At 39.4% G+C, this 23,963-nt stretch overlaps 3 protein-coding genes across 7 annotated transcripts; 1 reads left to right on the top strand and 2 right to left on the bottom strand.

The window, feature by feature from the left end:
- Window positions 1–6: 6 nt before the first annotated feature.
- Window positions 7–3,376, bottom strand: LOC103387160 (prostatic spermine-binding protein-like). 2 transcript variants are annotated; one of them, XM_008321687.3, is made up of 3 exons: window positions 2,624–3,376; window positions 610–987; window positions 7–499 (listed from the first exon to the last, which is right to left on the bottom strand). In XM_008321687.3, the coding sequence occupies exons 1-3, from the start codon at window positions 2,655–2,657 to the stop codon at window positions 447–449; spliced, it is 465 nt and encodes a 154-aa protein (XP_008319909.1). In that variant the 5' UTR covers window positions 2,658–3,376; the 3' UTR covers window positions 7–446. The 2 variants fall into 2 exon arrangements, with proteins under 2 accessions (XP_008319909.1, XP_024916808.1); XM_025061040.1 differs by having other exon boundaries at window positions 7–987.
- Window positions 3,377–6,577: 3,201 nt separating this feature from the next.
- Window positions 6,578–10,491, bottom strand: sncga (synuclein, gamma a). 2 transcript variants are annotated; one of them, XM_008321685.2, is made up of 6 exons: window positions 10,258–10,491; window positions 8,794–8,835; window positions 8,439–8,566; window positions 8,183–8,209; window positions 7,083–7,151; window positions 6,578–6,995 (listed from the first exon to the last, which is right to left on the bottom strand). In XM_008321685.2, exons 1-5 carry the CDS (start codon window positions 10,376–10,378, stop codon window positions 7,083–7,085), a joined length of 387 nt encoding a protein of 128 aa, XP_008319907.1. In that variant the 5' UTR covers window positions 10,379–10,491; the 3' UTR covers window positions 6,578–6,995. The 2 variants fall into 2 exon arrangements, with proteins under 2 accessions (XP_008319907.1, XP_008319908.1); XM_008321686.2 differs by lacking the exon at window positions 8,183–8,209.
- Window positions 10,492–14,365: 3,874 nt separating this feature from the next.
- Window positions 14,366–23,685, top strand: nfkb2 (nuclear factor of kappa light polypeptide gene enhancer in B-cells 2 (p49/p100)). 3 transcript variants are annotated; one of them, XM_008321683.3, is made up of 25 exons: window positions 14,382–14,435; window positions 15,828–15,923; window positions 17,316–17,355; window positions 17,543–17,618; window positions 17,828–17,868; window positions 17,960–18,058; window positions 18,297–18,448; window positions 18,567–18,679; window positions 18,762–18,920; window positions 19,005–19,109; window positions 19,200–19,288; window positions 19,527–19,665; window positions 19,756–19,887; window positions 20,026–20,181; window positions 20,275–20,416; window positions 20,498–20,612; window positions 20,783–20,990; window positions 21,074–21,243; window positions 21,361–21,463; window positions 21,558–21,712; window positions 21,949–22,030; window positions 22,107–22,149; window positions 22,404–22,542; window positions 22,701–22,812; window positions 22,940–23,685. In XM_008321683.3, exons 2-25 carry the CDS (start codon window positions 15,907–15,909, stop codon window positions 23,011–23,013), a joined length of 2,661 nt encoding a protein of 886 aa, XP_008319905.1. In that variant the 5' UTR covers window positions 14,382–14,435; window positions 15,828–15,906; the 3' UTR covers window positions 23,014–23,685. The 3 variants fall into 3 exon arrangements, with proteins under 3 accessions (XP_024916784.1, XP_008319905.1, XP_024916783.1); XM_025061015.1 differs by lacking the exon at window positions 22,404–22,542 and having other exon boundaries at window positions 22,107–22,288; XM_025061016.1 differs by lacking the exons at window positions 15,828–15,923; window positions 22,404–22,542 and having other exon boundaries at window positions 14,366–14,435; window positions 22,107–22,288.
- Window positions 23,686–23,963: the final 278 nt, after the last annotated feature.

Here is a 23,963-nt window from a genome sequence, read left to right as displayed (position 1 = left end):
AAAGGATGCACTCATTTGAAGGATTTATTTCACTTTGCAAAACATAAATCAATATTTCTTCCTTCTGTGTTTATAGATTTAAACATTTTACTTTGAAAACAGTGGCAATAATTGAATAAAATTAAACAATCCTGGACACTGTATATATAGTCAATTAAAACTAATTAAACTAAACAAATTAAACATACAGTAATAGTAAGCTCACCTAGCATTTGCAGTAATAAACAAAACAAACTAACCATTTTTCTGATTAGTGTTGAACAAAAGCAACAAAAGAGCAGCTAACTGTGGTTAGGTATATTTCCTCTGAAAAAGAAATTAGTTTAAAAAACGTGTTTTTATATATTATTATTAATAATTTCTTACTGATAGCTTAAGCTAGTTCTTCAGTGATGCTGGACTGAAGATCATTTACTATTTTCTTTCTAAAAGTCAGGGTTTCTTCTTTAGTTGCCTCTTGATGTTTCATCAGCAACTTCCATTAGATCACTGAGCAAATCTGTCAATAAAAAGAACAACAATTGATGTTTAACTTCAGATGCACATGATATTAACAGCCCCCACTAGCAAAAATGCTGTACATCAAAAGAAGAAGAAGAAAAGATTTACCTCCATCGCTAAATCCAGGATCTTGATCTCCTGTTTCTCTTTCATGTCCCTCATCATCCTCAGCAGCAACAGCGTCCCCTGCAGCTTGCTCAGAGAAAAGACCTGCAAATCCAGATTTTTTCTCTTTGCCTTTGTCTTTGTCGTCATCATCGTCTTTGTGAAATAACTTAGAGAAGAACCCTCCCTTATCATCATCATCATCATCATCTTTCTTATTTTTTCTGCCTCCAAACGAGAAAAGTTTGTCATCTTCCTCCTCCTCTTTTTTCTTTTTGTCTCCTTTAAAGATATCAGACAGAAATCCTCCTCCATCTTTTTTGTCTTCATCGTCTTCGTCCTTTGTTAACGCATCCTCCACTGCGTCCGCCACCATACCCACTGCAAAAGTAATAGCACCACAGTGTAACGTCCATTATTCCGATGAAAACAGGTTTGATTTTATAGCTTAACTTTGCCAGAGTGGTAGACCTAACATAAACATGCAAATATTTATTTGTATGGATAATGTGACATGCCAACCAACGTTGGATTTAGTTATGATTACCGGTAGTTTCTCTGTAGTCTTTATAAAGTTAACCTGTGTAAGTCGTGTGACAGCAACACTGGGTTTTTTTAATATTCTGTAATATTCTAATTATTGTTGGCTTATAATTGTAATAGTCTTACATACACCATTTGTGTTTTGCTGTTTGAGAATGTCATACTGGAGTTTCAAGGGAGCAGTCTAATTTTTGGCATTTCTCTAAGTTCATTTTTGCCCCCTCCCCGCCCCCCCTCCTTTGACAGGCCCCAGGGTCACTTTGACATAAAACTTTTAAAAACCTTTCTTTAATGTGTAGCTGGTGTATAAGTCTTTCCTACAGTAAAATCATGTTTGTTTGTTTTTTTACAAAAGGCTAAATAATATAAACAGTGTGCATTTCAGTTGAGGTTTATAATGGTCAGTCTTCCAGTGAACGTTTTAGTCGAGGTACAGGGGCCCGCGGGGAACAGGGAGAGTCTTTTAACCACTTGTAAACACGGATCACAGCGGTTCAAGCTAGTGTAAGCTGGTTTTTGGGCTCCCTCTAGTGGTTGTAAGGAAATAATTCCCATTAGGACTGGGTGAGTAAGTGAATTTTTTAATACGGCTATTACACAGTACGAATAGTGTTTTTTGCCTTTCTGTGTATGTGCGGTATAACATAACTCTACAGTGTTCCGATAAATAAGATATAGTTTATACTACTCTTGTAATTTTTAGGAGGTGCCATGCACTTTAAAGCATTGGTTTGAAAACCAGGGACTTAACATATACCCCGTTTGTTACACCATCAGGCGGGCAGCTTCTTTTAGCTTAAAGTCAAGAAACAATGCTAAAAAGGAGTTAAGATAGCCGCAAATGCTAACAGAGATTGAAATGGCCCAAATGACTTTTTAAGTTAAAAAAGAAGTTCACATTAACTTAGAGGAGCTAACAGAAACAAGGGACTAAAGTTAATGTAAACAAAAATAGGCTCACGGTGACTGTAAACAATAATAAAAAGCCTGCCTGAAGCTAAAATAAGCTAACACATGCTGTACATTAAAGAAGCTAAAAGACAACGAAGGATGCTAGCAAAGGGTTACAACAGCAAAACAAAGACCAAACGTATACTTAATGGAGACTTTTATGGGCAAATAAAGAACAAATGGAGAGTTACATTGCATTAAAAAAAAAAACCAACCCAAAACTTAAGGTTGTAAAATGTACAGGGACCAGTGTTACTGACTTGCCTATGTAGACTTTGCATAAAAGTTTGTATATTCACTTACAAATAGCTCTAAAATGTAGAACAAATCTGAAAACACACAGACTCAGTCTTTGGAAAACCACCCTGTCTTTAAAGGGTCATTTCAGTGTTTGTCATCAGACCACAAACCTCGGCTGTCCACACTAACAGCATGTCAACAATAAACAAACAGACATCAGCTAACAACAGTTGAGGCGGGTTACAACAGAAATACATCAGAAACAGAGGAAACCTTTACTCACCGACTTTCTTAGTAAGGTAGTTTGAGAAGGACATCTTTGCTTTCGATGGTTCTGTGTTGTCTTCACTTCTGAGTTCTGCTTTATCTCGAGGAGTCAGGTGTGTCCCTGGGCCAGAAAGACCTGTTCCACCTGTCCTCACGCTCTCTCTCTCTGTCTCCCCTGTGTGTGTGTGTGTGTGTGTGTGTGTATTAATGCCTCATGGCTGATTTTAATTGGGTTACAGCGGTGTCATTTTTTTCTTTGTTCTGTGACCTGTGTTTTTGAAAGCCTGCCTATGTTTTTAACAAAAAGACCCATATTTCTCCCTACGTGGACAGTGCTGGCAGAATATAATACGTATATAAAAAATAAAATAAAAAAAACAGAGGAAATGACCATAGCTTATATGTAAATCTATGTAAAGCAGGGCATTTTAGGCTACGTGCAGTCTATGAGCTGTAGTGTGTATGGAGGATAAAAAGTGCCAGCTGTGTATTCAAGTGAATACTTCATTTGTTGTTACTTAGTCAAACGAAGTTGTGTTCACAGTATTAATGGAGTATTAGAATTATATACTGTATATATTCAAGCTCTGGAGGTAGTTTCTCCAGATTTATGTTGTTCTTCAGAATAAAAACTGTTTCTGTACAATCTTTGCAACATGTTATATGTATATGATGGTGTGATGCCGACAGACAACATTTCTCTCTGAATTTATACAATATTATTTTTCATAAACTTTATCATACATTTTTCTAGAAAATGTTCAATACTACTCTCATAACCAATATTATTTTTCATAAACTTTATCATAAATGTTTTCTAGAAAATGTTCACTCTCATAACCCTCAGACTTTATTTTCATTATTTAACTCCTCCTTTTGAATTCTTCCCTGATATTTCATGGTACATGGAAGCATTTTGTCAATAATATATTTTTCCTAATGTTTCAGTTTGAGCTAAATTCAGTGATGAGGCAGTGCAGTCAAATGTTTTAAGTTAATGTATTTATTCATTTGTGATGACAGAAAAGAACCAAATTACTTAAAATGAAAAAAAAAAAAAAAAGGATTCTGATGTTTAGGGCGCAGGAAGGTGGCGCTACACACTACTTCATGAATGCCCCGAAAGGATTCTTCAGACCATCACCTGTAATAGAAAAATACAATTAACATTCTCCTGTGAATCTGCTCTCTTGTTGGTCTGCAGCTTGGTGTAAGTGCAGATGAATCCATAAAAACAAAAACACTGACGAGTGCAGGCCCTGTGTATGCAGGCAGATATCTGCAGATTCAGGTTATTGGCACATGTTCTCAGGTGTTTGTAAATGTTAGCTGAAAGTTATGACCAGGTGTAAGCCGGTTTACAGCTTTGAACAGTTGCCGACAGAATTAAATATGACGGGCGTAAGGAAACATCACTTGTCTTAGAATCCCATTAACTCTCAGCAGGTGTGAGGACGTCTCAGCTTATTTGTTTTTGCATATTTGAGCAAATATAAACCGACTGAAGCCACAGGGAAAACTGTAAGATGATGTCAGATATAATTCTATGGCTTTACTATAAAAATAATCTAAACAATTATTACATTGAAATAATGGGTCTGTGTTTGGAATTCAAATCAATTTAACCACCAATTTAGAAGGTTTTATTAACTGTTTGAATACTTTTACTATAAACATGTACTTAAACCAAAAAATGGAAATAAGCTCAGTTTCACCGAAACCAATATTATCAAAAACGTAGTATTTAGTACCTGGCACTTAATCTTTGAGCTTAAAACTAAGTAAAGTGAGCTCGCAGCTGCGGAGTGGTTTCGGCCCACTGGTTCCAGACCGCTGGTTCTGGACCACTTGCACCATACCCACTGGGACCACTGGTTCTGGACCACTGGTTCTGGACCACTGGTTCCAGACAGCTGGTTCTGGACCACTGGTTCCAGACCACTGGTTCTGGACCACTGGTACTGGACCACTGGTTTCAGACCACTGGTTCTGGACCACTCACCCTCTGCGCCTTTGTCGCCTCCGCTGACCATTTTGAGAGCGTCTCCTACACCGAACCCATCGTCATTCTTCTCGTCTTTGTTTCCACCGATGGCAGATAAGACGTTTCCCAAGCCAAATCCTTCACCCTTCTCCTCTTCCTTCTTTTCTCCTCCACTTATGGCTTTTTCCACTGCGTCCCCAACGAAGTCACCTGTCGGGGACAAAACACACACCCTTTGTGTTGACCTTATGACATCACAGTCCTGAACCTTTATTCACATGGCGGTTTCCATCAGTCGTAGACGGTCCAGTCATTAATCCCACAGATGTGTGTGAGCAGATGTAAGGCAGAATTGAAAAGCTCTGTAGACCCTCTGTGTGATTCTCTTCAGGTCTATATAGGTCTACCTTTTTGCACACGCTCTAAATTATGCATCGTTTCCCCTTTTTTTTCCGTAAGTATAATTTTTAAAAAAAACCTTTTTTTTGAAAGGCTCACCTCAGATATACTACTGCAGTTAATCCTCTTCCAGTAAAGCTTGTGTAAATATCGGAGTGCTGAAACTCCTTGCCAGAAACAAACCGAGCACCGAGTTTTAAATCGATCTTTAATGTCCATGCCCTGACTTTACTGACCAAGTTTGAAGCTGTTGTGACAAACTGACAAAGGAGGTGTCCAAGAAAATGTGCTGAAGTATTCTGGGATGTTTTGTTCAGTACTTCTATCCTCTATCTAAATATTAGGTTCAAAATTGTCAGCATCCCTAAAATGAAGCCCATTGAGAACGTTTCAGCCAAAGGCCACAGCAATGACGCAGACCTAGTGTCCAACAACGGTAACAACACTGTGTGTTTGGTGATTTTCACCCTAATAAACAACGACACTCACCGATCATTTTTCCTGCCACCTTGGCCTTTCCATCATCACCCAAAGCACCTAATATTTGATCCATTCTTGCTGCTCCTGCTTCTGTGTCCTCGTGTCCTCCTGTGTGTTTGTGATATTTCTGACTGTGAGTGGATTGGGGGTTTGTTTCTGGAAAAACACTCAGTAGTTGGCATCACTGTGCCTTCTATGGCCATGCCTCTCTGGTTCCACCCTCTGCAGGAATCAGGTGTGGCAGCAGTGGCTCCCACATGTCCAACCTGTTGCACAGGTGTTTTTGACGTCTCCTCCCGTCGCACAAATCCAAACTATGCTGCGTGACTCATCACAACACTAATGGCCTTGACGTCGCTGTGAAGTGACAGACCTTTTGAAGACAACTTTGCCTTGTTTTATTTTTATCTTGAATTTCCAGTTTCATTGTTATTGTTTTTTGTACCCTTCTTCAGGGTTGCACCCTGAAGCAATGAGGGCAGATCTTTTCAGGTTTCTGCTCTGAAATCTTTACTAACTTTGTCATACAATAATATGCGTATAAGTCCGTGATCACTGCAGACCTCGTGATTTAATGACTTTTTTTTTCCAGTCCACTTTTACTTCATTAGCTTAATCATCATCAAAACAGTTTTGAAGGAGTTTTAAATATTAGCTTAGTCAAATTGTTGCAGCTTTAATTTCTTTCTTATTTAACTAAGGTTTAGGGGGGTGGGAGCCTGGAGCCATTGTCAACAACCATTTACATTCAGAGCACATGCAAACACCACACCTGTTCTTGTTGGCAAGGCAAGAAGAACGCTAACTTTTAATGTTTTCATGATAATGTAGCCACAGCCTTGTGACAGTCAAAAATAATAATATAATAATATTACCGGATCGTTTAGTTTTGCCCCCTGGTGGTGAGTATTAGTAATTAAAGAAGGGACAAGTGGTGGATTTGACACTCAATTTTATTACATGTTCCCTTTACAAAAGAAGAAACCAGATGTGTGTGTGTGTGTGTGTGTGTGTGTGTGTTAAGTGCCATGCATTTTAATACCTCCAGGCTCGTATCTGTTAGGTAAGTCAGTGGAGAGGTGAAAGAGAAGGTTTAGTTTGTGTGTGTTTTTTTCTGGTAAATGATGGTAAATATCCCCTTTTTAAAAAAGGGAACAGACATTAATATTGCAGGAATACTATGTCCTCGTAGGGACCTTTTGCAGATCCCCACTGAGTCAGATTGTATGTTTAATATTAGGATCACATAATAGGAGAAGTGACCGAGTATTGACATAAGGCATACATTTGTAGTAGTAAGGTAAAGGGTTAGGGGAGTGCATTATTGCATGTAAAATGCTAACAAAAAAACAACAAAAACAATCTGTGGGCGTGTGTTGTTGAGAGAGTCTGATAGATATTATGGTATACATGGTTCTTTTGGTTAATATGGTTAATTCAAGCTCAGTAAATAATATTGCAGAATATCATGAGATGGACGTCAGAAGGAGTTTTTTATGATTTAACCCAGTGGAGCATCTGAAGTCTGAAAAAAAGAACAGAATTTCTTTTTTAAACAGATGATTGAGAAGAATTGTATTTTATTATTGTTTTCATTCTATGTTTGACTCACCTACTGAGCCGAGGCTTCAGTCTCTCCTGCTGCTGCTGCTGCTGCTTCTTCTGTCTTTTCGAGGTCAGCCTGTAGGGGGAGCGTCAGCATGGGTCACACAGCCATCTTAAAACCAAGCTTATATTTAATCTTCAATACACTGTAAATAATGATGACCCCAGATAAATCCTTAAATAGAATAAAAACGTGACACTTTAAAGACACGTTCGTACTGGAGCGTTAAGATTATAGATATACATTTATGATCTGTATCATCTTCATTTACAGTCTATGACGCAGTAGAGAACATGACAATAAAACAAACAGGTCTTTGGCTGCAGGAGAACAGGGTTATGAAAGCTGCGTTCAGGATTTGTTTTCAGGAAGAGTCGACAGAAACACAGAAGCCAGCCACCAAACGAACGTTGTCCAATGACATTAAACATTTTGTTAAAATATGTCCCATTTTTACACACGTTGCGAAGTTAAACTGCTTTGCGATAGACAAAGAGGAGCATAGAGGTTTCTTTTAAGTCAAGCGCTAACTAGAGTAAGTGATAAAGAAAAGTAAGTAAAAAGCCAAACATCAGAGGAAACGTTGGTAAGAAGAAATGAAGTCGAACCTAGAACTGAGTTACACATGTATAAACATTAACTGTCCAATGAGTCCAACGCTAACTCAAATGTAGCCAAACACTGTACAGACGGACAAACGCATGCATAAAGTTGACTCATGTTGCTGAAAGAATTACATACAAAATTAACTACAAAAAGGTTTGCAAAAAATTTTGACCCTGTGAGCGAGTTAAAGTTAGTTCAATCTTAACAGTCAAACTAGGAAAGCACAACTTTACTGTTAGTTAGAAAAATCTTTTTTGTCTCTTATTTTGAAAAGGTATATTATGCTTTGTTTCCTTGTTTCCTTATGTTCCAAATGAACTTTTGCGTCAGTACTGATCAGAAAGAGTGATTTTATTTCTTTGTTTGATAGCCTTTGTTTATCTGAAGTTATCACTAAGATGTCGTCTAAAGTCAAACGTTGCGATCTCAGGCAGTGAACAAACCATGCAGTTATTTGCTAAACATGCCCCGCCCACATTGACCCTCAACCATTTCAGCACCTCTGCAGCAACTGGTCCCGTCTCCTCCTGTCCCCAGCCAATCAGACACCAGATATTAGGGCATAAAGACAAAAATAGTTATCAACAAATACAGATGAGAAGAGTTCCTGTTGTTACCTTTAGATGTCACTAAAACCTACAACTTCCTCCTCAAAACCTTCAAACTTTAAAAATGTGTAGAATGTTTGTGATTACTGTTTAATAAAAGTGTAAAATAAAAAGTACTTTAAGTTTAGAGACATGACAGGACTCCTACCGTGCTAACAAATCCGCTGGATACAGCCGCTTGTCCGACTCCGTCCACTGCTGCCTGTGCAACTTCATTGGCTCCGGTAACCGCAGTGTCGGCGACAACATTCGCCTGTTCCGCAGTTTTCTGAGCAACTGGAATCAAAAAGTTTTTAAAATGTTGCTGCAATAACAGTTTGACGTAAATTCTACAGTGCTAACCTGGGTGGGGTCAGGGGCATGAATTAGAATACACCAGCCACTAGGGGGCGGTGTTTATATGTATTAACGGGGTTAATAACCTAAGCTATAGACATTGTTTTTTTGTTTCTTGTCATACCTTGTCTGTACCACGTCATGTCACATGATCCAGATTTGTTTACCTGTGTTGACTCCAGTGACCACGCCCTCCATCGTCTTGTTTCCTGTGGGAAAAACAGCACTTTATTCAATGTTCATTTTTTTAGGATTTTCTCATTTTGCTTGTCTGTCCCGTCGCAGCTGTCATCAGGTTACCCTCAAGAACCAGTCTCTGTTACTGTTCCTTTGAAGCAGCACTGTTGTTTATTAGCTTCACTGTCATTGATGTTCTTGTGTATCACAGCGTTTGTTATTGTTCATGCAAGCATTACATGTGGAGGAGTGGGGCGGGGCCGATATGATCTGCTGCTCTCACATGTGACGGCTGTGACTGAACAGAGTCATTGTTTGGTTTTTCTGAAAAGCCTCCTTCTTTCTAAGAAACAAACTTCTGAAGCTCCAGTTTGCACCATCTGTTTCCCTCTAGCGGAGATATGTGTAATTACCAAAACATCGTGTTGCTTGTACACTACATGACATGTTCTTTCAGACGGGCCTGAATAGCAAACAGTCAAGGTTAAAATGTTAGCTCATAAAGTAATAAAACAATTGTTAAATGTTAGCCTACAAATATCCAGAAGAAAATAAAATAGTTTAAAAAAAATAAGATGACAATTGTTGCCCCAGAAAATCCTTAGTTTAATACTATACAACAATAACAAAAAAACAAAAACAAAAAAAACAAAGGAAAATGATGATTAAATGAAGAACAAAGTTATTAGTAATTAGTGAAAGCTAAAGCTAATTGTTGAAAGTAAATTGTTAGGAAAGTTATTTGGAAACATTTTCTCAAATGCTGGCAAAATGGTTAGATTTTCCATCCATCCATCCATCATCCATCCATCCATCATCCATCCATCCTTCCTTATTGTGTTGAGTCACCATGAATTGCATTTTCCTCATCTCTGGAGGTGATTTTAATATTTCAGGACTGCTTCTCCTCCTCCGCCTCCTCCTACTCCTCCCATATCCCTCTGTCCTTCCCTTTCTTCTTCTTGTTTTCCCACTAGCATTTCTCCCCCTTCATCCCTCCATCTTTCCCTTATCTTTTATCTTTGTTCTCTTCATTATATTCATTTTCTTTCCTTCCCTCCTCATTTCTTTTTTTCTTTCTCCCCTTTTCAATCTTTGATTTTCTTTTCCTCCGTGCTACTTCCCTTCCTCCCATCCTCCTCAGTTAACTCCATTTTCTTCCGTCTCATCCCGCTCTGTTAGGTGTAGAATTTCGCTCTTCCTCTTCTTTGATTACATGTCATGTCATGTTGGACTTCTTCATCAGCAGGTTTTCATTCACCCTTCCCCACCTCTCTCTCTCTCTCTCTCGCTCTCTCTCTCTTGATCTGTCTCATCCTCTCTACATCTTTTTTCTCCGGTTCCACCTGTTCAGTTTCTCCATGCCACACATTTGACTCAAACTTCAGAATAAACTGAAGTTTGGTTGGTTCAGTTTTTCACCCATTCATCCGTCGGTTCATCCGTCCTCTCACCAACATATTTGACCCCCTCCTTGGTCTTGGTTGCGGCCTCCTCCACTCCTGCCTTGGTCTTCTCGGCAGCAGCCACTACGCCGTCCTTGGCCATGGAGAATCCCTTCTTAAAAACGTCCATGATGCTTTGCTCTCCTTCCTCCCTTTCTGTTCTTCTACTCTCAGTTTCCTCTCTCTCTGTCTTCTGCTCTGGTGTCTTGTCTCCTCTTGTCTGCCAGCGATCTGTTCTTTTTGCTAATGGATAAGAGAGAGAGAGACAGAGAGAGAAAAGGGGTGGAGAGAGGGCACATGAGAGGGAGAGAGCGACGGAAAGACGGAGAGAGAAAGGGAGAGAGAGCCCTTCCTGGAATTGGATGGACAAATAAATTAAAGTAACAACTTTTGTTTGTTTCATTAACACTAAAGCACTGAAACAAACATTATGCGGCTGAATCGAGTGGTAGAGCGAGGTAGGGACACAGAGAGAGAGAGAGAGGGATGGATGGAAGTTAGCAGGTTGACGCCAAGAAACAGTAACAAGTCAAAGTGACAGTTGTGACTGCACTGTTAGCGCCCCCTACTCTTAAAACCATCCTGACACTCAGAGGCTGACTCCCAGTACAAACATGGCTGCCAGAGAGGCACTTCAGCTGAATGACAAGTTAGTTAGTAAACATCAAAGCCTTAACTCATACATGTAAAAAAAAAACAACGACTTTTTTGATTTTTCTGTTTCTTTTTAATCCAATTATGCCATAATACTCCTTTGCCAGTTCTTCCTTGTCTTTATTACATACAGTACTGCGTAAACATCCTGTGTTTACAGTGTTTTAATGCATTGTAATAAAGTGTTTTTTCTAGATTTACCTCAATCCCTCACAGTGACCACACGAGGCATCAGTCGACCAACACATGCTCTGTCCCTGTCAACTAAAATCAGTGATATAATCTATAGACTCTGGTATAGGAGACTGAGCAGGTATTCCTGACAAGAACCCAAGTGTGACTCAGCAAAAGACAAGCACTCACACACAGACACACACACACACACACTGGGCTGGCGCCCGTCTATTTTTAGATCCACTTTTTCTTCAGGATACATGAAAACATTATAGACTGCAGCAGCAGCAAAAAAAAAAAATATATCAGTGATCAGTAATGACAACACACACAGAGAATCACAAAAAGGTAAAGACAAATAAGAAAACAACTAGATTATAATAAACCCAGTAGTCTCCCAATGAACTGCATATTCATTCCACCGTTTCACCAGTAGGAGGCAGACATTTCTTTCGATTGAAAGGTCATGGTGAACGGTGGCAGACTACGTGCTCCTGTCCCAGAGACCTGCTGCAGTGTCCTGACACCAGTCGCTGCTTGGCTCACATTTTCACAGCTGATGATGTGTCATGTGATGTCATGTGCTGGTTGAGTTTCTAAGACGGGCTCCAAATCACCTGTGTGAGGAATCCAGCACCTGCTCACTAATTTACACTCAGTGTTTTAATGATATCGCTGCAAAATGTGTGTGTGTGTGTGTGTTTGAGGGTGAGAGAGAGAGAGAGAGAGAGAGCACAATTTAACAATCTCAAAAGAATCTGAAATAACAATCACAGTAACCTTTGGTTCACCTAAACCAACACTTATTTATTGAAATCCTAATCCTGAACCCACACAGGGAGTGTCACAGGTTCAAGTCCTGCCCTGACTGTGGTATGTTGCTTCTGAGGTAATCCACTGCACCCCAGGGATGGGTTTAATATATTTACTGTACGTCAAGTGTGCAGTGGATATAGAGAATGTACACATCGCTCACATGTAATGAATCAGTCAGTCAGTCAGGCTGGATGCACCACAGAAGGATTTGAACCTATGACCCTCTGATCAGCTGATCCTGTGGTTTAATTATTAGTTTAGTATTTCTACATAACACTTGCCCGAAATAAATTGAAGCAATTTTGCATTACTGCCTTTTGGCATCAACAATGCAAGTTCTTCACCTGCACCTTAAACCTGATGATGACATCATCGGGTTTGATCATCAGTGAGACTCATGACATCACAACAGATCAAAGGCCCGTTACCTAACGTTGTGATTACGGCTCTTTTTTTTTCTCTGAGTTATCTGAAACAAAGGTCACTAGGATCGGTAGGAAGGGCATATGTAATGGTTGGCTAAATCCGGGAGAGGGCAGCAATGCAACATTACATACGTAAACTGCCTTTAAACGCCATCATTATCAGCTGTAAAGCCAGAGCCACGGTGGTGCAGAGGAAAGATGAGAAGGAAAGAAGAAAGAAGAAACAGGCAGAAATGCAACAATATGGATGTTGACCGTCCTGGAAGTGCAACAGAAACAACAACAACCGCTACATCTCTGTCGGGCCTTCAGCAGCATTTGGTTGCAAAAGTGGACTAGCTGCATTTTAGATGGATAACAGAGGAGATGGACGACATATTCCTAGAAATTGTAAATATTGTTTTTTAACAACAAACTTTCAAAAGGCAAATGAAAACTCGACTATGGTCGAAACTCGAAACACTAAACTAATACAAAAACAGTGTACTGCTACTCTACTTTAAAAACTGCTATAGCTGCAGTAAATGATGTTTTTGTCTGTGTGCTTTTTAGGTCCGTCTTTTTACATCCTGCTACCAATAGGACGACTGCCGCCTGCGAACCAGCTGACCAACCTAGACATCGCTTGGTTGGAGAGCTACATGGAACTGGGAGGAACTGAAGAGGGGTTAATAGAACTCATGGTGCACTTTTACCTCCAGCATCAACAGAGAATGGACCTTATTATTTTGAGAGAGCTGCACTTTAACGGACCATGGTTATGACAGTGGACAACCAATCAAATGTGAAAAGGGAAAAAGACTGACATGTGACCAAGTAAACATATCTTGGAAGAAGAAATAGTTAGCATGAAGATCCTGTAATTGATGATTAAACTCCAAAAAAAGGCAGAAAATCAACATTACATACTTTAGCTGCTTTGTAAAATATACTTAAGAGCTAATGAAAGAAGGTTTACAAACCAATTGTTTTCCTGAATCTGTAGAATGGTTCCTGGACGGACAGTAGTTACTTTACCTTTTAATTCGTTGGTTGTTTTTTTTTTTGTTTGTTTGTTTGTTTTTTTGGCAATTTTTACATATCAAACTAGCAATTTTGGTTGGTTGGATTTTAACATGGTCACATGATGTCAATATAAATTTGATATTTTTCAATTATTTTCCTGGATTTTAATGAAATGTAAATCAGATTGTTAACCATTTATTTTACGTAGCTCCTACTATTTTCTGTGAATAGGTTTTAACTTCATAGTGTTTAAATTAGCCTTTTAAACACTGTCTCTTTCTTACTTCTTTGCGTTTTTTAAAGATACTAATATTTTAAAAAACACGTCATTTAGTAAAAAAACGAAAACCATAACGAAAAGAAAAAAAATCTTTTATTGCACAATTGAGTATTTGATTAAACAAATTAAATAAATAAACCTTGCTTGTAAATAAGCTTAGAATACACGTGTGTTGACTTTTACTGTGTGCGTTTTGTGTGAACCAAGTGGGCGTGGTTTACCAGGTTTAAATGACCAATCGCCTGGAAGAATTGGTCACGTGGTAACGGAATTCCCCGCAACTTAGGGGTTTTCCGCTCTGACAGAATGTCGCCATAACAACACTGTCAATTCGAGTCAGAAAGAGCTCAGGCTACTTCTGGTTTGGACGAGATATTTTCAAAATAAGTTAAATAAAAATACCATAAAACCAAGTGTTCTGTTAAAATATACTAACGCAGAAGTAAAGAAAGCTCAACTTTAAAACTCAATATTTTAGTTAAACATTGTTAATTTTAATCATACAAACTCCCCAGGAAAAAATCAATAAAACTGAACAAATGTAATGGTGGTTCCACTACGTTATTTTTTTTTCTTGCAAATTTACTTTAAGACTGTGGAGATAAAGTTGTCTTTTAGAATTGTATTAAAAGTAGGTTTAAATCCGTGAAGGTACACGTATATCTAGATGTGATACATTTTGCGGGGGTCATTAAAATACTTACGTGTATAGACTTATTCTGAAACTCTTAAACAGGAAATTATATCAGCTATACGTTAGCAGTTTTGGTGCGTATTTTTTTCTATTTCAGTGTTTTTGTTGGGGCAGAAGAAGAAGAACTGAACGGCTAAAGGTAGATAACATTTAACTCTAATGTCACATTCTTAATGTAAACTTTCAGAAATATGTATACGCAATAAAATAGGGTTATTCTGCGCATTAAATTAAGAACTATAGTGTCTCTCTGTAAAGTGAAAAATCTGGTTTTAGTTAACTCGACGATGGCTATTCTAAACACCAACTTGGTTCACGGTTATGAAATAAGGCAATGACAGTTTAGGGACGAACTTAACAAGTTTAATTTTATAGGAAAGTTCGTCACGTCCAAGGCGAGTCTTTAGGCTGAATTGTGTTTATCTAAAAAAGGGAATTTAGTTTTAGGATTTTATTTCACTAATGGATTGAGGAATTAAATGAAACGTTTTGTCATTTAATTAAAATATTACGTAAAGTTTTAATTCAGTTTAGGTGTTAGTGTATCTATCTTAAAGTGATGTTTTGTGGCCGATCTTAATTTATGTAATAAATTGAATTATGCTGGTTTTAAAGTGATCTTCTTGGTCACAATGTGTTCCAACTGTGTTTTCTATTCTTGGCTCCTCAAAGGCTCAAATTCAAGTCTTTATTTCAGTGTGGATTAGAATATTTTAATCATTTAAGTTTGTAGGAGTTCAAGTTAATGGGTGAGTGCAAAGGGTTGATATAAATGTTTCAGGATTTGATTTTGAATGAGTCATAACTGCTTTTTGCGTCAGTTCTAGGGTTTAGCCGTTGTTACCATAAGACTGTTCAGTTTTTCTTGAGAGCTGAGTTTCAGTTTTAGTGTTTGGTGTATAGTGTAGGTGTTAGCATTGATTTTCTATTGGTGTTTTAGTTGTCGGCTGTGGCTGCAGGGATAAGATTTAATAAGATGTACTTTCACATTTTTGCATCAAATAGTTTCTTAGTATTTAGAGCCCTATATTTATTCTTGTTTTTATTTTCAGCGTGTGCAAATTATATATATATATATAATATAATTGATATTCAAATCAATCCCAGCCGAGTTGTGAACATCTGCGGATCACTAACCTCTTCTGATCATTAAGTATAAAGTCCATTGACTTAATAGCAGTTGCATGTTTATATAATAATAAACCACTCACTGAAGCAGAAGGTAAATTATGTTGGTCAAACTGCAGATGTCTTTTTCCAGTTGAGTTCATGGGTTTAGGTGTATTTTAGGTTAATAATTCAATAATTCAACAAAAATTATGACAAGACCACTGACAAAATTGTCACTGGGTTAGTGTCAGTTTTAAAAACTTCTTGAAATCCAGCTTGGAATAACAATACACAACATTTTTATGTCAACATATCTTATCATTGACTTAGCATAGCTAGTCTGGTAAAGTAAGCTCTCAAGTGGAACAGGAGGGAGTTCCCTTATCAAAGTTCCAAACTTGTCACATGCTGTTATTAACAGGTTTGCCAGGAAATTCTTGAACGGGAATTAGGAAAAGGGAGAAGATACATCTTCTTCTTCCTTGTTCTGCATAATCATCATGGCCGGAGCTCTGAGGTACAGTCATGTGATCATGAAGCAGGACTTGCCTTGTGTAGTGGCAGACAATATACAATATTTAACAGCAAAACAATAATAGTTATTAAGGAGCCCTGGATTTAGCTTTAGCTGTTAGCATCATTAGAATCCAGTACTAAAATTATTCCTGTTGGTTTTTTTTTTTTTTTAGCACACGGAATATTTTAAAGTGATTTTAACAGTGCTATAGTTAATACAACAACAAAATAACAAATAAGTAAGATTATTGAAAGCAGAAATTCAATTGTTTTGTAAGGTTCAAGGAGCGCGGTGTTCAGGTTAGATTTCTAACTGTGGTTATCATGTTTCCATCGTTGATAGCACTGGGATCATTATAATCTCTTAATAGCAACACTAGGATTAAGTATCTTTATCTACTATAAGCATGATTAGGAACAATCCAGAGTGTTTGTCACTAAAGAGGATTATTTCAATTTGTTGTCAGTAATAGTAGGATTACTCTGCTTGGCTATCGTCACATTAGGACAATTTTAATTGCTTAAAGCAGCTCAAGGAATAGGTTATCTTTTTTTTAGCAGCGCAAAGGTCATTCAGGTGTTCTGTTAGTAACACCAGAAGGAGGGGAATTGGTTTTAACTCCCAACACATGAATCAGTAAAATATGTAAATACTGCACAATGTCTTGTTCCTAGTTGAATTTCTTTGTAACTCTGACCCAGGTTTGTTCTGTACAGCAGGTGTTGCTACTGAGTACAAACCCAGAAAAACAAGTGAATGTCTTTCAGGAAAGTCATCTATGTGGACTTTTGCTAATCTTAAACTTCCCCTGGGGTTTTTCTGCCACGGGTTAAATGTCAATAAATTCTAGGGACAGAATTGACGATATAGAGTCAGATCTGAGACAGACAGAATTCAGAGGAACTGGAACATAATGCCAGTATGACAGACAATGAATCAGAGCGAGAGAAAAAGATGGGATTTTGTTGAATCATATTTTCTTTTGGTTTTAATGTTTTTTGTAACAACAGAGACGTGTGTGTTCTGTCTCTCAGTAGCAGCAGTGACATTATCACATCAAGCTCCTCCCACTCCAGTACTGATCTGGAATTCTGGGGGTTTTCCTCACTGGCCACTTCCAGGAAGTGACTGAAAACAGAGCGAGGCAAGGGAGGGTGATGACAGCATCACAGTGAGAGAGAGAGAGAGAGAGAGAGAGAGAGACTGAGAAACAGAAAGAAAGACAGTGAAATGAAGAGAGAAAGACTGACATATAGAGAGCAGAAGAAGAACAAGAAGACTTTTATTCTTTTGTGAAAGTATTTATTTATTTTTGATCAGTTTTGATCTGTACTGTTTGTAAAATTAGGAACACACACCTCATGATTGTTTGTGTGTTTGTTTGTTTTCCAGGATGAGTGAAGCTCAGTTCATGAACACATATGACAATGACGTGAGTTTTTATTCCATCTCACCAAAGCTGTTTTCAATCTAACAGGACTTAAGAATTGTTTTATTTATTTTGCAGTGATAGTTTAAATATATATAGGTGTGTGTGTGTGTGTGTGTGTGTGTGTATACTGTACATATATATTATTTAAACAAATAAGTAATCTTCTTTTGTTATTGTGCTTCTTTAGTTCCCGTTGAATCTGGTACCATACGACTACATCCCTCCTGTGGACATCAAGACTGAACCCTACATACCTGAGACTGGTGCGCATCATTTTGTTGACGAATTTGATAATAATTATTCACCTTTTTTGTGTTAAGAATACTTTGTACTTTAAGTTTAGATGTATAGATGTATTTTCTATATGTCAAGAAAAACTGAAGTTCTAGCCCTGGGAACGTGAAGCAGCTTCAGCCTGGGGGCGCTGTTACAAGCTGAGTATGATTAACAAAGATCTGTGTTTGTGTTTTAGCTCATGGTCCATACGTCCAGATCATTGAAGAACCCAAACAGGTGAGGACACGGGGTCCTGCCCTGTCTTTGATTCCCCTCACGTTGAAAGAGTTAAAGTAAAGTTTGTGTGTCTGTGTGTGTGTGTTACTAGAGGGGCTTTCGTTTCCGTTATGAGTGTGAGGGTCCGTCTCATGGTGGTCTGCCCGGTGCCTCCAGTGAAAAGAACAGAAGAACGTATCCGACTGTTAAGGTGAATGACATCATCAACGAGATAAAAACCTTCCACAACAAAGTGGTTGGAAAAAAAAAACTGTGATTTAAGATTTCATGGATACAGATTTTGGTTTAGTGCTTCCTCGTGTGGTCAGTTTATGTCGTTGTCTTAAATTGAAACAAAGAATTTAAAGCACTCAAACACTACTACAGTGTTGTTTTAAATGAGTTCACTGTTTACTGATTACTGAAGTTTATTTATCTGCTGTGATTAGATCAACAACTATGTGGGTCATGCCCGGGTGGAGGTCCAACTGGTGACCCACACGGACCCTCCCAGGGTCCATGCCCACAGCCTGGTGGGACGACACTGCACTGAGAAGGGCACGTGCACGCTGGATATAGGTCCTAATGACCTCACGGCCTCGTAAGTAACAACATCTCGTCTGCAGATGATAATTGAATTATAACAAATAGATTTAGTTGAATTAAAAACAGCTGATCTGTATTATGAAATGACGACATGATGATGTCACTTCCTGCAGGTTTAGTAACCTGGGGATTCTACACGTGACCAAAAAGGGGGTCGTCGAAATTCTGTGCAAGAGATTGAAAGATGAGAGGAAGAGGCAGAAAGGACCACACTCTATTCTGACAGGTACGTGAACAAACCACAGGGGGCGTGGTTGGAGTGTCTGTGGGGTTTTAGCGAGTGTAATGACGTCACTGTGATTTCACAGATGAGGAGGAGGGAGCATGTATGAAGGAGGCGAAGGAGCTGGGGAAGGTGATGGACCTGAATATCGTCAGGTTAAAGTTCACAGCCTTCCTGCAGGACAGTAATGGAGGATTCACCCGGGCCCTCAAACCTGTGGTCTCCAACCCCATCTACGACAGCAGTGAGTCCTTGTCAGGTTCCTGACAGTTGGGCAGATCAGAGGGAAGAGTCTGGACGTCTTGACAACTTTTTTTTTTTTTCTCAGAATCTCCTAACGCCTCCAACCTGAAAATTTCTCGTTTGGACAAGACGTGTGGCTCTGTACTGGGAGGAGACGAGATTTTCCTGCTCTGCGACAAAGTGCAGAAAGGTTGGGATGATTCACCGCAGCGAGTGGCGAAACAGTGAGAACATCTACGTAATTATAATCTGAGTAATAATCTGAGTTGATCCGTCATAGATGACATTGAGATTCGCTTCTACGAGGAGGATGAGGACGGAGGATGGGAGGCATTTGGAGACTTTTCACCTACTGATGTGCATAAACAGGTTTGTGTGTGTGTGTGTATGTGTACACCTGGTATAGCTATACTTGAGGGGACATTATTATACAAATAATATTGTTTTGAGGAGACTTTGTTTTGGTGGGTTAAAGATTTAGTCAGCGTTAGGTCTAGGTCTGTCTGGTTCTATAATGAAAGTCAACAGTCAACATTTTTGTGCATTGACAGATGTCTCACATGTCTCTCTCTCTCTCTTTCTCTCTCTCTCTCTCGGTCTACATTAGTACGCCATCGTGTTCAAAACGCCTCCATATCACAGCCTGGAGATTGAACGCCCCGTTACTGTCTTCTTGCAGCTGAAGAGAAAGAAGGCAGGAGATAGCAGCGACCCAAAACAATTCACCTACATCCCACAGGTCCAGGGTCAGTCACAGGAGTACTAGGTCAAAGGTCATCTATACAATGAGATGGCTTTTTTTTAAACAAAATATATATGTTTGTGTTTTCTGTTAGACAAAGAGGAAGTTCTGAGGAAGAAGCTGAAGCCTCTGCCGCACTATGAACCGTGGAGAGGAGGCCGCGGGGGAGGCCGAGGGGGAGGAGGAGGAGTAGGTGGCTTTGGAGGAGGTGGAGCTGGAGAAGGAGGTGAAAAGATAACGTAGTGTAACCAGAATCATCACTGTATGACTTCTTTCTCACAGCCTCTTTATGATCACTGGTAATAATAAAGTGAGAGGAGAAGTGAGCCAGGTAATGACCTGCAGTACCGTTGACATCCTGCAGGTTACCAGTTTAATACGCAGATGAACGGAGGGGGAGGACTTTTCTTTACTGGAGGTTTCACAGGTTTTGGCAATGGTGGTGGAGGAGGTGGGACTCAGATGTCAGGGTCCTCCTCCCAGACTACGTCCCCACTTCAGCAGCAGCTTTTTCACATCGGTGAGTTCTGGATTCTTCATCATGTAACTGGTCATGTGACCTTGGACAACACTGTGAAATCAGCATCTGACGTGTTTTTCTCTATTTTTTCAGCCTCTTCTCTGCGCAATCGTGCCTCTGCAAATGCTCGACACGCTGCTGCCGCCCTGCTGGAATACTGCAGTACTGGAAACCCCCGGGTGCTGCTGACCCTGCAGAGACACCTGTGCGGAGTCCAGGATACAAATGGCGATACGTGAGTCTTACCCACATTGGATCAGCAGAGGGCACTGCCACTGCTGAAGTCTGACTTTTTGATTGTTGTGTATTCCCACAGTCCTTTGCATCTGGCCATCATCCACCAGCAGGTGGGCGTGGTCCAGCAGCTTATCCAGACTCTGCTCAGCAGCGAACAGCGAGACATCCTCAACACAACTAACCAACTGCAGCAGGTGAGCCTGCTCCGCCCACTGACTCTCCACAGGTCACATGACCGGTGTAACTGGCCAAAAGTTCCTGTCACTGTTTCTACTGCCCTGTTATATAAACGTACAGAGTGTCATGAGGCTGACGACATATTACCAACATGTTACTGACTGTTCTCCTCTGGTCCAATTTTTAGACTCCTCTCCATCTAGCGGTGATCACTCGGCAGGCGAAGGTGGTGGAGGCCTTGTTGAGGGTAGGGGCTGATCCCAGTCTGTTAGACAAGGATGGACGTAGCCCGCTGCACCTAGCGGCATTGGCTGGAGACAATGCAACACTTCGCCCCCTGCTGTCTCACCTAGGGGAAAGCCACGCCTACTTGGTCAACACACCCGACTACCATGGTGAGCAACGGTGACCTTTGGTTAGGTATTCATTCATTCATTGTAACATGTGGTGACCTCTCTGTGTCCCTGTGTCCCGACAGGTCTCCATCCTCTGCACCTGGCAGTGAGGAGAGACGGCGAGCGTTGTCTCCGCCTTCTGGTGGAAGGCGGAGCCAAGATCAATACTCCTGAGCAAAAGAGCGGTCACACAGCACTGCACCTCGCCGTCAGAGACGACCTCTTCAAGGTGGCTTGTACACTAATCACTGAGGTACGGTGTTATGTACACATTAGACTGACTTGACTGACTTGTCTCTTTGTTTTTACAACACATACAAACACACACACAAGCACACAAACTCAGAGAACATGTGTTGTGTGTTTTCAGTTAAAAGCAGATGTAAACTCATGTACGTTTGGAGGAAACACCCCGCTGCACCTGGCCTCCAGTCTGGGCTCCCCCACCCTCTGTTCCATGCTCATCGCTGCAGGTCACACACTCATCAATGGACACACACACACACACACACACAGATATGCTCACGTGCACTCAAATAATGCTGTTTATGTGGTGATTTTTTTCAGGAGCTGATAGAAATATGGAGAACGATGAGCCTCTCGTCAGTGACTCGTCAGAGGAAGATGATGTCCCTGACCCCGCCTCCTCAGCCACACAGCCAATCACAGCACGGAAGAGACGAGCAGGCCACACACCCTTGGACCTCGCCAGGTGCCAAAAGGTAGTGATGTCACCATGATGGCTTTGGTTTACATGTCATGTCTTCTTAGATGTCCCTGATTCTCTCTGTCTTTATCTAAATCTCCTCGTTCCATCGTCTCATTAAATTCTTGTCTTTCATTTCCCAATTTTCTCCTTTTCATTTTTCCTCCTCGTTCTCTCATCTTTTCATCGTCTTGTCTCTTCCTATACTTCCTTCATGAACCTCCTGACCTCCTTATTTCCTTGTGTCCTCAGGTGAGGAACCTGTTAACTTCAAGACAGAGTCCAAAGCCAAGTCGTCACATCAACAAGAGGATGAAAGCAAGCAGTAGTGAAGGTGGGTCAGAGGTCAGAAGGCCTCTTTCTTCATCTTGTTTGTGATGTCATTCTGACGCCTGTGATGTCATTACCAGACACTAAGTCATCAGCCCCGTCCTCGTCGTTAGATGAGGAAACATTAGTTCGCCTGGTGGAGGTCTTGAGTGTCAACGACGTCTCCTGGAGGAACCTCGCCGAAAAATTGGGGATGAAAACGCTGACTCACCTTTACCAGGAGAGTGAAACGCCGTGTCATCATCTGTTGCAGCACTACAAGGTAACTTATAGGTTGGAATCACAAATTTAACACGAGGTCGCAGTGCGATATAAAGGATAAAATAAAACTTATAAAAACAAGAAACATTGCATTTCATTTTATGGATTGAGGAAACATTAGTTCGCCTGGTGGAGGTCTTGAGTGTCAACGACGTCTCCTGGAGGAACCTCGCCGAAAAATTGGGGATGAAAACGCTGACTCACCTTTACCAGGAGAGTGAAACGCCGTGTCATCATCTGTTGCAGCACTACAAGGTAACTTATAGGTTGGAATCACAAATTTAACACGAGGTCGCAGTGCGATATAAAGGATAAAATAAAACTTATAAAAACAAGAAACATTGCATTTCATTTTATGGATAAAATGTCTTTAACATGGTAAAAAAAATGTATTTTACTTCTTTTATTGACAGTTAGGGGGCGGTGCAGTGGACACACTGGTAGAAGCCCTGCAGTCGCTTGGTTTGTCGGATGGCGTTCTTCTGCTGCGTCGCTCACAGCTGCATGACGACAAACTCAGCACAGGTATGGATAGTAACTATTTCATATAAAATCGTATTAAAAAATTGTGATTTACATTTTCAAGCAACTTTTAAATGTGTTTAAATAACTCTTTTTTGATATATGCACTAATTCTTGTTGTTCTAATTAGATGCCACCGTAGACAGTGGCTTTGGCAGCCAACCAATGGAAGAAGATGTGGAGCCTGCTCTGGCCAATCAGTGACTCAATCATCATTACAGTTGTAATAGATGGTTGGCAAACCACACGTTAACAGAGAAGAAAAAGCACATTTCTTTCCCGTCAGGCCCAAATAGTTTTTTCACTTGAATAATGTCAAAAAATATTTATGTAAATGTTCTTTTACATTTTAGTTAAAAGCTGTAATTTTATTCTGAAGCTAGACTGTTTTTTTAACATTTTGAACTAAATTTACCATAACAAAAAAAAACTCACCAAAGGTATTTTTAAACCATGTCTAGTTTACAGGAACACGCAAAGAGAAAATTATGAAACAGAAACTGGAATTTCCCATATTCCTTTAAATCCTTAACATGACAAGATTTAGATTTTGCACTAGTGAAGTGAAATTGAACAGAAGCTGGTAAAAATTACTAAACTAAATAGAACAAAAACCAGAAAGAAGCTATTTTAATATAAATGAGAAATACTTATTTTGCTGTTATAAAACATGGCCTGTTAAAAAAAGCAGTTATAGCAATTAGAAAAAATAAAACATGCTTTTCATCTTTCTTTACTTTTGTTAAAGTATTTTGATGTTTCTTTGTGTTTACTTTAGTGAAAGAGCAATGTCAAAGAGAACTTGTTTTTTCTTGTATGAATGTATTGTTATATATGTATTGTGTAAATTAAGCTGGAATACAAATTTGATTTTGAGTAAGATGTCTTTCTTAGTGAGGCGTAAAACATTTTGTTTTAACCTGCTAAAATATTTTTATTTGATGAATGTAAAAAAAAAATTGAAACTGTGGTAAATGATCTGCTTTTTAAATAATATTTACAAGTAAACGTCTTGAAACTTGACATTTTGAAAGTAAAATATTCTGAAAAATGATTAAGGGATGAAGTTGCTTACATAATAATAATATAATTTTATATTTAAAAAATAATTTATTTAAATCCATGTACCAACAAACTTTTAATGAATTGTTATT

This window comes from Cynoglossus semilaevis, chromosome 12 (genome assembly GCF_000523025.1).
Source record: "Cynoglossus semilaevis isolate Cse_v1.0 chromosome 12, Cse_v1.0, whole genome shotgun sequence".
In the NCBI taxonomy this organism is placed as follows: domain Eukaryota; kingdom Metazoa; phylum Chordata; class Actinopteri; order Pleuronectiformes; family Cynoglossidae; genus Cynoglossus; species Cynoglossus semilaevis.
This window is presented reverse-complemented; position numbering and strand designations above follow the sequence as displayed.